Source organism: Rhagoletis pomonella, unplaced genomic scaffold (genome assembly GCF_013731165.1).
Source record: "Rhagoletis pomonella isolate Grant_MI unplaced genomic scaffold, Rhpom_1.0 Rhpom_scaffold_00004, whole genome shotgun sequence".
Lineage (NCBI taxonomy): Eukaryota > Metazoa > Arthropoda > Insecta > Diptera > Tephritidae > Rhagoletis > Rhagoletis pomonella.
The window spans coordinates 16,130,100-16,143,184 of NW_023458558.1; the positions used below are offsets into that span (position 1 = coordinate 16,130,100).

The 13,085-nt window shown below is 31.4% G+C and overlaps 1 protein-coding gene across 16 annotated transcripts in view; it reads left to right on the forward strand.

The window, feature by feature from the left end:
* Window positions 1-13,085, forward strand: part of LOC118737101 (heterogeneous nuclear ribonucleoprotein R) — a 110,682-nt gene that overhangs the window by 86,708 nt on the left and 10,889 nt on the right. For 8 of the 16 annotated variants that reach the window (XM_036467382.1, XM_036467388.1, XM_036467385.1 and 5 more), the window contains exons 11-12: window positions 4,436-4,617; window positions 8,814-9,066. The exons of 4 other annotated variants lie outside the window; for them this stretch is intronic. In XM_036467382.1, coding sequence (XP_036323275.1) covers window positions 4,436-4,617; window positions 8,814-9,066 — 435 coding nt within the window. Of the gene's footprint in view, window positions 1-4,435; window positions 4,618-5,104; window positions 5,527-8,813; window positions 9,286-13,085 lie in introns of those variants that run through there. 4 more of the 16 variants (XM_036467390.1, XM_036467391.1, XM_036467393.1 and 1 more) reach the window with 4 other exon arrangements.

The following is a 13,085-nucleotide window of genomic DNA, read 5'->3' on the forward strand; positions in this document are numbered from 1 at the left end:
TTAACGAAACAATAAAAGACTGAACTTGTATCTTTGATCGAAAAATTTTAAGTCAAATTTCAACTCTTAATTTTTTATCGAAAATTTAAGTCAACTTGTAACTCTTAATTTTTGATCGAAAACATATCGATGAAAAAATAACGATTATTTATCGACTTTTCTGAAACAAAAAACATAACAGTTATGGCCCCAGCGGAAAAAGGCTAAGTCCAATATATAAGTTTTTTCGCTAGTAATCCCTGGATTTGCATACATATATGTATATGTACATATGTATATGTGTCAGTGGGTCGAAGGAAAATGAAATTTTTTTATCTATTCCATAGGGTTCATTATGGTTTTATATTTTTTGTGTATTTTTTACTTAAATTGTATCCAAAATTTATTTAGTTTCGTTTCTTTTAAGTTACTACTAACAATTAACAACCCTTCCTGTATCCCGTTTAAGTATGGTATTTTATTCGTTTTCTACCAACCTATCCCTTTACTCTCACTGCGAATTTAATTCCCAGCTTTTGCAAAAAGCTTTTAGTACCACCCTGGAACTTAGAACTATTCGATCATTTTCACCAAATTTATTTATCGTACTACAAATATTTTATTATCAAAGCAAAATAGCTTTTTTTGTAATCGATGTGTTATCACTACTATATACTTACATACAGATAAATAACTGTTTAGTTTGTGTAATCAAAATTAATGTTGCACTTTCAATTCTTGTTACATTTCTATTGAAACACAAAAATTTGCAAAACTTTATGAGCAACTTAGTTGTGTTAGTTTTATACTTCATTTAATTCATTTCTCCATCTAATAAGCGTGTATGTATTTTTTTGGTTTTTTTTTATTAGTCTGCCTGCATGTTTTCGATGTTTTTATTAATGCTGCTAATCTTTAGAGTCACTAAATAAATTTGTTTTTATTCCATTTTTTTTACAATACAATATACTCCTCATATATAGACAAGTTTTTTTCTAAATGTTTTATTCAATTTAAATTTAAAACCAACTCAACAAAGACAACAGTAACTAAATGCATAAATTCAATGTTTAGTAATTTTAGTGATACATTTCTTTTTACTTACCTTAAATGTTGCAAATGCCTCTACGTATAGTGAATTTTAAGCACCCCGTATACTATTTGATGCTCTAACACCGGTAAGTAATTCATTTAGCGGAACCGCCTTTCCATACATCAGCGTACTCTTCACTGTGAATATCAGAAAAGAAAAAAAATAATACTGAAGCAAGTGAGGGCTAATACAAAAAAAAAAGTACCAAAAAGACGCATAATAAGCAAAATGGAATAAAAACAAACATCTCACCTAAAATTAAAGAAATTAAATAGACTAACAATCGCTAATCAGAAATTGAAACAACTACAAAATTTTTAGCACACCACACCTATTATATACTCGTAAAACCTCCCATGTGTTTCCTACTCATATAAGTTGTTTTTAGGATCACAACCCTAACAATTTCATTAGCAAAGATCCTTTAAGAAAAGCGTTCCTGAGCAAACACAGCGAGGTCTGCCTACAATCGATTGCAATAAAAGTTTTCCTTACACAGTACGTATTTGGATAGACACATTTTGACGAACACGAAACCATATGTATATCCCTAAACATACCATAAGAACCTGTACAAACCGACAAGTAACTTCAAATTGACGTTTCACTATTAATAATATAATGTTGACTGCACACGACGCAACAGTCGCAGCAACAAGACAAGACTATATAGTATACCAATTACTTTGACATGAAAGTGATACAATTTAATTACACTCCCACAACCTAGTGCGCTCATAACTTGTAGCTTAATAAATACTTAGTTTGTTTTAGTTTTGATTATTTAATATGTTTTTGTTCGAAATTTTAAGTAGTTAATTTTTGGCACTTTTTTTTTTTTTGAAAACAAATTATCGTTCTTGAGAAATGTGGTATCTATGCAAAAGTTTATAGCAAATCCTATCTGAAATATACATTTCTATATACGTCTCTGATTTCAAGTGAACAACTAATTAAGGAATCAATTCCGTGTTGTCCGTAGCGGAGTTTATAGAGATGGATAGAAAGCTTTAAAAAGCCTTGCACGCGATCTACATTTTTTGCGTCACTAAACAGATTGGTAAGACCCATTTGGACAGTTTAATTGCACGTAGTACTTTAAGTTTATAAATTCCTGTAAACTCTTTGCGTCGGCAACTTTAAAAGAAACGACAAAATGGAATGATGTCGGAACAGTCATATGCTATTTAAGAAATTCAATTTGTATAATTCCAATAAAAATTTGCCAAATTTTCACACGCAATTCAGATGCGCTAAGAACGGCTGCACGAACGACAAAATTACGTTCATGTTATCTGGTTAGTAACCATCTCAATCAGGCAGATCGACAATGCAAAGAATTGACTATACGATAGGTAATCGTTGAATATTTTTTAAGACTACAAGGAATTTAAGCATCGGCAGAAAACGACTTTTTCCTGCGGTGAACCAAATTTTTAAGACAATTCTGATCGCCAAATGTTTCTTGAAATATCCACACGTGAATTTCTGGGATTAACTCAAAACAAGCCTCCAAAATTGCTTCGTCAAAGTGCTTCAAAAATAATTCAAAGAAAATAGGAAATTAAGAAAATGCCGTTTTTGGATTTCAACATTGAAATGCCATTTGAAAATTACCATTTTCTCTATATCGAAACATAAATCTTCGTTTTGCAGTTCCCCTGGCCGTCGTCTAAATTTGTACCATAGAGAAACGGATTCGAATTTGACTTATTTTTTAATCATTCTCTAGACGAACCAAAATTCAAAATTAAAGAGAACTTTGTTCTCACCTCCAACACGCTACTCAAATATGTTGCTGTATGACCACACACATACACTCGTAGGTAGTTAAACCAAATTTAAAAGCTTTGCACTGCTCGAAATAACTCCGCTCGGCTAGGCGCCGCTTCCTTTGTACGCGCACGTAAACTTAGTTGCTTAGAAATAGAGTACAGAGTGAATAAAATCCATTTGCTTTTGGTATTGTTACGAAATCCACTTGTACTGAAAGCGTGAGGAAAAGTCCAGTGAAAAAGTAGATATCGGAGCCGGGAAATAAGCTTGCTGCACACCAAAAGAAAAAAATAGAAAACAATTATTTAGAGAAGATACTAAAAAAATCCCCTTCACCTCATAATGTAACCAAAAATATTTGCCTACCAAATGCAAAATACACGAAATCTACTAAAAGTTGTAAAAACGCTTTTCCTTAGATGTTGCTCGGACCAGGGATCGAGCCCAGGCCCTACGGAGTGGTACTATTTCTAACCACTCAGTTCATTCAAGAAAACTACCTGTACTGATTTACAGAAAGTGTTGTGTTCCCTTATGACAGCAACGAATCACACGCCAAAATTAAGAGCGCTTGGTTGGGAAGCTTTCTTCATGCATCTACAATCGAACTTAGACCTTGTGCCATTTTTTTTTCAAATCTGTTCCGGTCTCTTAGGGTCGAAACATAGTGGAGCGGTGAGCAAATCGAAGAGCTAACATCGAGCAAAGCTTCAATAACAAACGTGTATGTATGCCTTGCTCTTCACTATGCGCTCTCCCATTGAAACATATGCGTTGGAAATCGACGCTTTGCTCGATGCTCTTTGCTTGCCGCTCCACTATGTTTTTACCATTAGAGATGCTGAATTTACTTCAGCAAAGTTTTACGGAAGGAGACATTATGATTTTATCTCAAAAATAAAACAAGCTTTATCTTAACAACAATTTTTGAACGCTCTCTTCATCTTAATCCCACTCAATGATGAGCGCAAAAATTCAAATGGTCTTTTAGTATCAATCATTTATTTGAAAACTTGACTATTTTTGCATAAGTAAATATTCATTTAAAATATGTTAGCCTTATTCGTCTGAAACTTTTCGTTTTTTGAAAGGAATGAGGTCGTAGAAATATTAAACCAAATGGAAAACGAATCTACCAAACTACCAAAATTAAAATTTAGAAAAATATTCCACCAAATTTGAACGTATTCTGCTAAAACGGCAACACTGAATGTGCTTGTAATCGAGTTGCATAAGCTTCATTTGTCGAAATTGCTCGATTTTAATTTCAGCATTATTAGTAGATCCACCATTGCATTTAAGATAGTTTTAATTTAAGAATATACAAAAAAAAAAATGGATACGTTTAAAATAGATTTTGCACAAAGGAGGGTTTTTGCTATAAACTTTTGCTGTGCGCATAACTGCATTTAAATAATTTAATTTTCTTTCTAAATTCTTTAAGTCTTTTTTATTTAAGATAATTTGTTATTTTTGTACTTTTCAAAATTTGTAAAAAAAAAAATTGTTTAATTATAATTTTTTAGAAGAAAAAATTGAAAAAAAGCACAAAAAGAATACCACAGCAAAATTTTTCCCAATTTATAGATTATGATTACGACCTTTATGGTTATTCGGATTATCGTGGCGGCTACAATGAATCCTATTACGACGATTTTTATCGCACCTATGATGGAGAGTACTTCTTTGATTATCCACCGAGCGGTGTAGCACCATTTCCAACTGGTGGACCCGCTGGTGGACTGCAGAGAACGGCCAGAAACAATGTGGTGGGTCTAACATTCTTCTAATACTACTTACTACTACTATAACTACCTACTATAACTACTAGTACATACTACCACAACTGTTAATAAATACGATTCTCACTACTACATAGTTGTCTACAACTCCTGCCACTCCTGCCATTACAACAACAGTTGTATACTTTGCAATTTCGTAAACATAATTTTTTTTTTCGTAAAAAAAAAACATCACAGCAGCAGTTAACAATTTTTGCGTTCGCATAAAACTATTGGTATTTGAAGCGAGACAATAAATGAATTGCTATTACATATTTATTCATACAGTTGGTGGTGAATTGTATACTTTCTTGTAATTTTCAAAATTTTCGTAGAACTACGCGCTAGTAGTGTTGAAGCATATTTTCTTTATAATTGATTTTATTATTCTTTTTATGCTTTTAATTTTATTGTGATTTTTCTTTGATTTTTTTTTTTGGCTTACACAAAATTTTATGCAAAACAAAAACAAAAGTACACACATACGGATAGAGACAAAGTTACACGTGATCAAAATTTGAACATTATCAACTACGACATAATCAGCAACGACAGCGTGAAGACATCATCAAAAACAAAAACTTCAAAACTGCCATTACCCGGCATCAAAATTTCGGCCTCACTCACATGCTTTCAGGGATACTTTTTTGAAACCACGTCTAGCAATTACATTACACACATACATAAATATAATGCATCTAGTGTTTTTTTGGTTTTTTGACTTTTATTTAACAAGAAAATCTGTTTTGTTAGCTTGAAATTTGAAATTTCGTCCGTCCTGTGAGCGTTAACCCTAAAGTGCACCCATCCACAACTAGTAAATTAAGAGTGTAAACAAACAAACCGCCCTAGATACAATTTCATCCAGCATCTAGCATACACTTTCTTGTGTTTCTAATAAGCCTTAGATACTAAGATTATTATTATTTTATTTTTTTTTTTGTTGTATACAAAACACATTTACATGAAGAATTTTAACACTTTTTCATTTAACCATGCTTATTATTTATTGCGTTTCATTTTATAATTTTTAATCTAAGTGCTTTTTGTTGAATTGGAATTGGAAAGCTTTTTTGTTCATTTGATGCTTATTTGCTTTGTTAATTTATTTAATAGTTAGAGAAATATTTTTAAGCTAGGCATTTTGATGCTAAGTGGCAATGCAAACTATTGGCTGTGGTTCTGTACAAAAGAAAATAAAATGGAAAAGGGAACCAAAATGGAAATGAAAAATCAATGCGGTTAAATCTTTTTTATTTTATATTTATTTTATAAATATTACTACTCAGCTGGAGTATGCAAGCAACAAGGCATACAAATGGTTTGGTTTAATTTTATAAAGCTTTTTTGTATAGTATATAAAAAAAATGTTGAGCTGAATGAAGTGTGCTAACAATTTGTATTGTCTTATTTTTAAATCTACATTTTTGAAATCTAGGGAGCTACATACATATCGCTGCCTCGCTGGAAGAGTGCCATAATAAAAAAACAAGAGTTTTTTAATATGCAGAAAATAGCGTTGTTATTTATTTTATGCTGTGTAAAAAAAAAATTATAACGACATTTGACAAATATGTATTTATGTACATATACATATACAAAACTTACGCAAGCTTGTTTACCATCAAACAAATGGCATGAGGAAACAAACTTAATGACTTTTATTTTTAACCCAATGACAGGCATTGGTTTCTTTAATGCCCAATTTTCTCAATAAAAGTTTTTGTAATTTAATATACGGTAATGGGTTCAGATCTTTTCACATTAGGGTGATTCGATATGACCACAGATTTTATTTTATAAATAAACCACGAGAAAATTTATCTATTTTTTAGTATATGGAATTTATATATGAAACACAATATCCGTTAAATGCGCGCCACGATTTCGACTTTTACTAATAGTTCGGGCTGTATAAAATGTATAACGCGTATGATTTCGTTCTTCAGCTGTGGAATCGTCTCAGGATTATTGGCATAAGTCATACTTCTCACGTAGCCCCAGAGAAAGAAGTGCAATTATGTATATCAAAAAAAGATAATGCGTCCTAGGAACTTCGTAGGCAATAGGGCCATTGTTTCTTGCGATGTGTGGCAAACACTATCCTATCCATCTATCAACTTCTCACAATTTTTCTGAGTAAAATCTACCACTCGTAATTTTTTCGAAGTTCGCGCACTGATTGCTGGTAAAGCCGGCACTAAGTTTTTTGTATATCCAACTCGTACAGTGAATATGTGTAACTTAAATTTCATTCACACCAATAGCTCCTTCGGTTTCGAGTGTAAGTAGGATAAAAAAAAGAAAATACTTACATACTTAATTTTTAATTAATTTTAGTTTGCTTTTTGTTGAAACTTATTTTTATTTTTCATTTATAAGTGCTCACCGCTGCCCACTAACCTAAGCCAACTAACCTTAAGCTAATTGATTTCATTTTAACTACTTATATATCAATGCATAAATGTATAATATTGGCATAAGTTCATAAAACAAGTTATTGTAATATGGCCTCGTAAAAATCGCTTAAAAATATACAACACTAAAATTTTTTCTTTCTTTCGAACTTTTACAAAGAAAAACTACTCAAAATTGATGTTAGTACAAAATTGCAAGTCAAAAAAATAAAAATAAAAAAATGTGTCAATCGCAAATTTCGTTAAAATTCTTGCAAAAAATTAAACACAAAATTCCATTCGAAAATAATCAAAACAAAATGACAATATTTGTGAGATATGTACCTGCAATTCACTTCAAGGCGCCGAAAGCAATGCAAGTCAATTGCAGGCAAGCAAAAAAGGGAAATTAAGCTTTAAGTAGGTTTTATTCATAGTCCATATTATGGTATAAAAGCATTTATCTCAAATTTAAAGTATTCGAATTTAGGCTTATAAAACATAGGTATGTATATTCAGCAAATTTATTTGTTGAAATTGGTGTTTTTTAAAGTCACCAGAGGTAAACAAGTCTACGAAATTTACATAAATAATCACGAAATTTAGTATATCAAATGCGGAACAAAAATTTTAAACATTCGGCAAAATATACAGAGACTTCATACATACATATGTAGATTAACAACAAAACTTCCAATTACAAATAGTGTCGCTTTGAATTTGGAATTATTACGTTTAAGCTTTTATACTTTTCACAAGTTTTTATAAAGACATTGATTTTTATTATAATTACTCATATTAATTGATTTTTAAACATGAAAATCTAACGCGTTAATTTCGATTTTTTTCTTTTCTTTCTTTTTCTTTTTTATGTTTCGGTAAAAAAAAAAAACCAAATATATCATCTTAAAAAAATTATATATATGTTCGTCAAATCACAAATACCAAATACAAAACAAAACTTACCAATCACCACCACAAATATGAATTTGAAACATATTTTAAAAATGAAACGCGCACAATAACTGCGAAACAACTTCAAATTTGCAACCAAAACCATTTGTTTAAAAATGAAACCATTTCGAAAACACCTATTATTTCTTTGAAAAAATGCCTTTCACATTTCTTTTCAAAAACCTACTAAACGATTCTATTTCTTGTTTTTTTTTTTCTAATTTGAATTTGAACCGTAATCGTCAAATATGTGCCGGAAAATATTTGCAAAAAAACCCTCGAAAATTTCGAATCATTGGAAACTACCCAACAACCGTACACGGGTAACCGAAAACCGAATAATATTTATTAAAAAAAAACCCCATTTACTAAACCATTGCATTATTGTCCAAAAACCAATAATTGTATTGTTAAATTTGGCTACTACCTTGGCGATCCATGTATATAAAATGTATGTAATTTTTATGTGTACATAATGTGTTATATACATAATGCTCGTGCGAACTAAATGACAATGGCCGAAATCAACCAATTGAACCACCAAACAACCAAACAACCAACCAACCAACCGACCGACCATGCAACCAACGCAAATGAATCATTTTTTCCATTAAATCTGACGAAAACCGTAAAACCCAAAAAAAAAAAAAAAAAACCCAAATAACGAACTACACACAAATTGTACACACTGTAAACACAATAATACACGCAACCACTAAACATATAAACCTCACGTATACATATACGCATGCATTTACACTGTGAAAACAACAACAACAACAACAACAACAACTGAAACAACCACAACTACAACAACAACAACATCAACAACAGGGGGTTGGTCGTGGACGTGGAATCACGGCCACGCGTGGCCGAGCCGTTGGGCTCCGTGGCAACATCAGCCGTCAGGGGGCCCCTCAAGCGGCGGCGGCGGCGGCGGCGGTGGCGGCGGCGGCGGCGGTGGCAGTTCAGCGGGGGGCCACCGCTCAGGGGGCTCAGGCAGCAACCGGGGGGGTCCGTGGGGTGGGACAAGTGCGTCCCAGCGCTCGTGGCACCCAGCACGCCAAGCCGCTACAAAATTTACCAGGTGAGAAATTCATTTCAACCAAATTTATTAGAAGAAAAAAGTAAATAATGCATCAAAACAACAACATTTGAAAACAACAAAAAATATACAATGAATTAAATTTAAAAAAAAGAAAAACAACAACAACAATAAATAATCACAACAGCCAGTGTGTGTAAGCTTAATGTAAAACAGTATCACATTTACCATAAAATGCAGAAACAACAACAACAACAAAAAAGGAACATAAATACACGCACATGCATACATACATACATACATAGTACATATCTAAATATCGATTAAATAGAATTAATTAAATGCAGTTAATCAATTTGATAATACCACATAGCCGTGCATACATACATATGTACATATATATAGTACATTTCGATGATCCGCTACAATAACGACACAATGCAAAATTAAAAAAAAAATTTAATCCCTTACTACTGTTAAGTGGCTCATGTTTTTATTTGGTTTTTAATTTTGAATTGTTTCGTTGTTGCAAAGGACCATCGATATGTACATGCAAACAAACAAACAATAAACAAGCATACTTGCAAACTTACCGCCGGTTTCACCAGCAATCTAAATTTAAAATTCAAAAACTTAAAATCATTTTTTACTTAAATTGCTTTCGTGAAATTGGCTGTTAATAAATCAGTGAGATTTTATTTGTGTTAACACTTTGAAACTATGTGCATACATACATACATACATACATACTAGGGCTGGGAGTTCTGTCCGTATTTTTTGATTCAATAAAAATACGTATCTATATAAGAGAACGGATATTAACTGGATATCTGGATTTTATCCGTGTACACGAATATCCGAATGGATATCCAGTTATACGAATATACGGATACTGCCAGCTCTACTAAATACCATACCGTACATGCTACATATGTGCTGTGTTGTAAAAATTTCCACGCACACACACACACACACACACACACACATGCAGGCGCATAAAATGCAACACAATTGAAGAATGTTTGATGCATATACATACATACATACACACATACTACATACAAATAAGAATGTACTGTTAAGTTAGTGGAAGTTCCTTAGAAATGTGCTACGACGTCCACTTGTACTACTACTACTATTTTAAGTACTTTGATTGTAATGTTGTTTTTGTGCTAGCGGTATAAAATTTTCTACAACTTTTTGCTACATAGTACATACAAGAACTTTTTATTGTTAATTAATTAGTTTAAACGTTAATCGTTATCATAATAATTACTACCACCTACTTACTTAAGTATGTAATGTACTGTTTCGAGAAACAAAAACAAAAAGCAAAAAAAAACAAAAAAAAAAAGACCTCGTAAGCAACTACATACATACATACATACATACATATGTACATACATGCTTTCATACATATCATTTAATAAACGTACGCGCGCTATTCTATGACTGACTTGTACCAAATTCGCAAAAATCGCCGGAATCGTAAGTATATGTATGTAAGTATGTATGGAGGTGGCAATTTCAACACCTGGTTGTTTGTTTTTTTTTTTTTACTCTTTGTAAGCACATACACACACACACACACACCGTATCTTTCTCTTTGATGACTCTCTCTTCTTAAGTTTGCATACTTTAGTCATACATATATAGATATGTTGCTGTATGATTTGTGTAAATCTTTTTGTTTGTCGAAGTAATATCTAGTAATGTGAATTATTTTTATTATTATAATATAGTTGAATTTTTTTTTTTATACATACATACATACATATAAATATGCACTGCAAATTGTAATTACATTTTATGTGTACTTTTAATTCTTTGCATTAATAACTCGACTTTAATTACTTGATAATCGTTTATGAATAAAGAATTCTGTTGTTTTAATAATAACACACAATTAATTTTAATAAAATATTGTATTTTGTTCGCATTTTGTAAGAAAGAAGAAGAATAAGAAAACAAATAAATATGAGACTTGCTCTCTCGCACTCGAACTAATAATTGTGTGCTCTCTTTCTCTTAACTCACTAGTTCTACTACGTTTTTGATTTAGCATACATAGCGTGAGAAAAGGTGTTGCGCCCACCTAACGTAACGGCCGACGAACGTAAATTAGCTATATTTTCTGTTTGCTTTCAATTGCGACCTTTCCGCTGTCGCTAGTTCCTATACCTTGGCGTTTGGTATTTGAGGGTTTTAAAGGATTTTTTGGTTGGGTCCAGCGCGAAATTCGTATGCATTCGCCCAGCCCGCTGTTGACATTTTACACTCTCACTTAAAAGTTCACAAACACGTGAGAATTTTATTTTTTTTTTTACTTTAAGCTACAGCTAAGCTTTCCACCGTATGTACATACCTACTTACATTTGAATGCATTTTTGAGCATAGAAAGTTATGTATGTATGTACATATGTGTGTACATGACATATATTTTCTCACTTGTACTATGTCACATATTTTATTATTTGCATGCAGTTATAAAGTTTTGAAATATATGTATATTTTGCTAGTACATCATTAGTTATCCTATTTTTGCCCTTTGTTAGCTTGTCGTAAAATTTTCACGTGTGTACATTAGGGTGCACCACTCTTCACAAAAAAAATATTGTACTGTTTTTCCATAATAATTATGCAATTTATTATATTCTAAGACTTCCGTCAAAATATATTGTAAAAATATAAGGATTTACATGAGCTGTACACATATGAAAATGCCTAAAAAAAATCAAGTTTTTATAGATAAAATTAGTTTTAAAAACTAGTTAAAACTTTCTTTTTAATCACTTCAGATGATAGAAGAAAAAAATGTTAAAAAATTGTATCAACGGAATCAAAATTAAGGGATTTTAAGAAGTATTTTCTAATGCGTCCAACTAGCTCGCGAAATATTAACATTTTTCTGAAATATTTTTGCGAAAGTCTTAAAATAAAATAAATTTCATGATTCCCGTGGAAAAATCGCAACTTTTTTTGATGATGCAGCCTAATGTATGTATGTATATGCCTATGTACGTATGTAAGTCCACATCTCTCATTATGTGGCTCTATATTCTTAGCTTTCTGCTTTTTTACAGTTTTAAAAGCCTTGGTACATTGCATATTTTTACAAATGTTTCAAGTGGCCCAACCAAAACACATACAAATGTCAATGCATACATAAGTTTGCATACTTTGTATGTCATTGCTTCATCTTTACATACAGTGTCGCAGGAAAGTATTGGCACAGAGAATTCTTCGCAATATAAGCAAAGTTTTCTATTCTAATTTATTTTTAATATTTTTAATAAAAATATAGTTCGTACTTCACAACAAAAAAAAACATAACCACAAAATCTCTAAACTTTGCGCAAAACTCAGGAAAATTCAATAAATTTGCATACTAATTTGCAACTTTCTATTCAGATTTTTTTTTTTAAATTCTATGCATGCAGTTTCATAGCCCATTCAATTTTAATATAACAAAGTGCAAGTTGGAAGTATCTAAAAATTCGTGTTGATTTTTGAAAATTTTTTTAGTGGAAGTTGTTGCTCATTTTCTCCATACAAAAAATAATTGTTGAACATACTTTGTATGGAAGAACCTGAGTGAAAAAAATTGCCAAAAATCAACGCGAATTTTTAGCAACTTCAAGCTTGCACTTTGTTATACTAAAATTAGATGGGCTATAGAACTGCATACTTAGTTTTTTTTTATCTGAATAGAAATTGCAAATTAGTATGCAAATTTATTGAATTTTCCTGAGTTTTGCACAAAGTTTAGAGATTTCAGTTTGATGTTTTTTGCTGTACGGTGAACTATATATATATTTTTTTTTTAATTATCGAACATAAATTAGAGCAAAAAATGTTGCAGATATTGCGAAAAATTCTCTATGCCAATACTTTTGTCCAGCACTGTGGTTAGATACTATTTTACTCAGTTTCCCTCTTCCCTGTTTTCTTAAATAAAATATATTTTTTTATTTTTTAGTATAATCAAATGAATCGATTAGTATTTAATGGCAAGAAAAGTTAGAAGGAAACGAACCAAATATAGGCATAAACAAGATGCA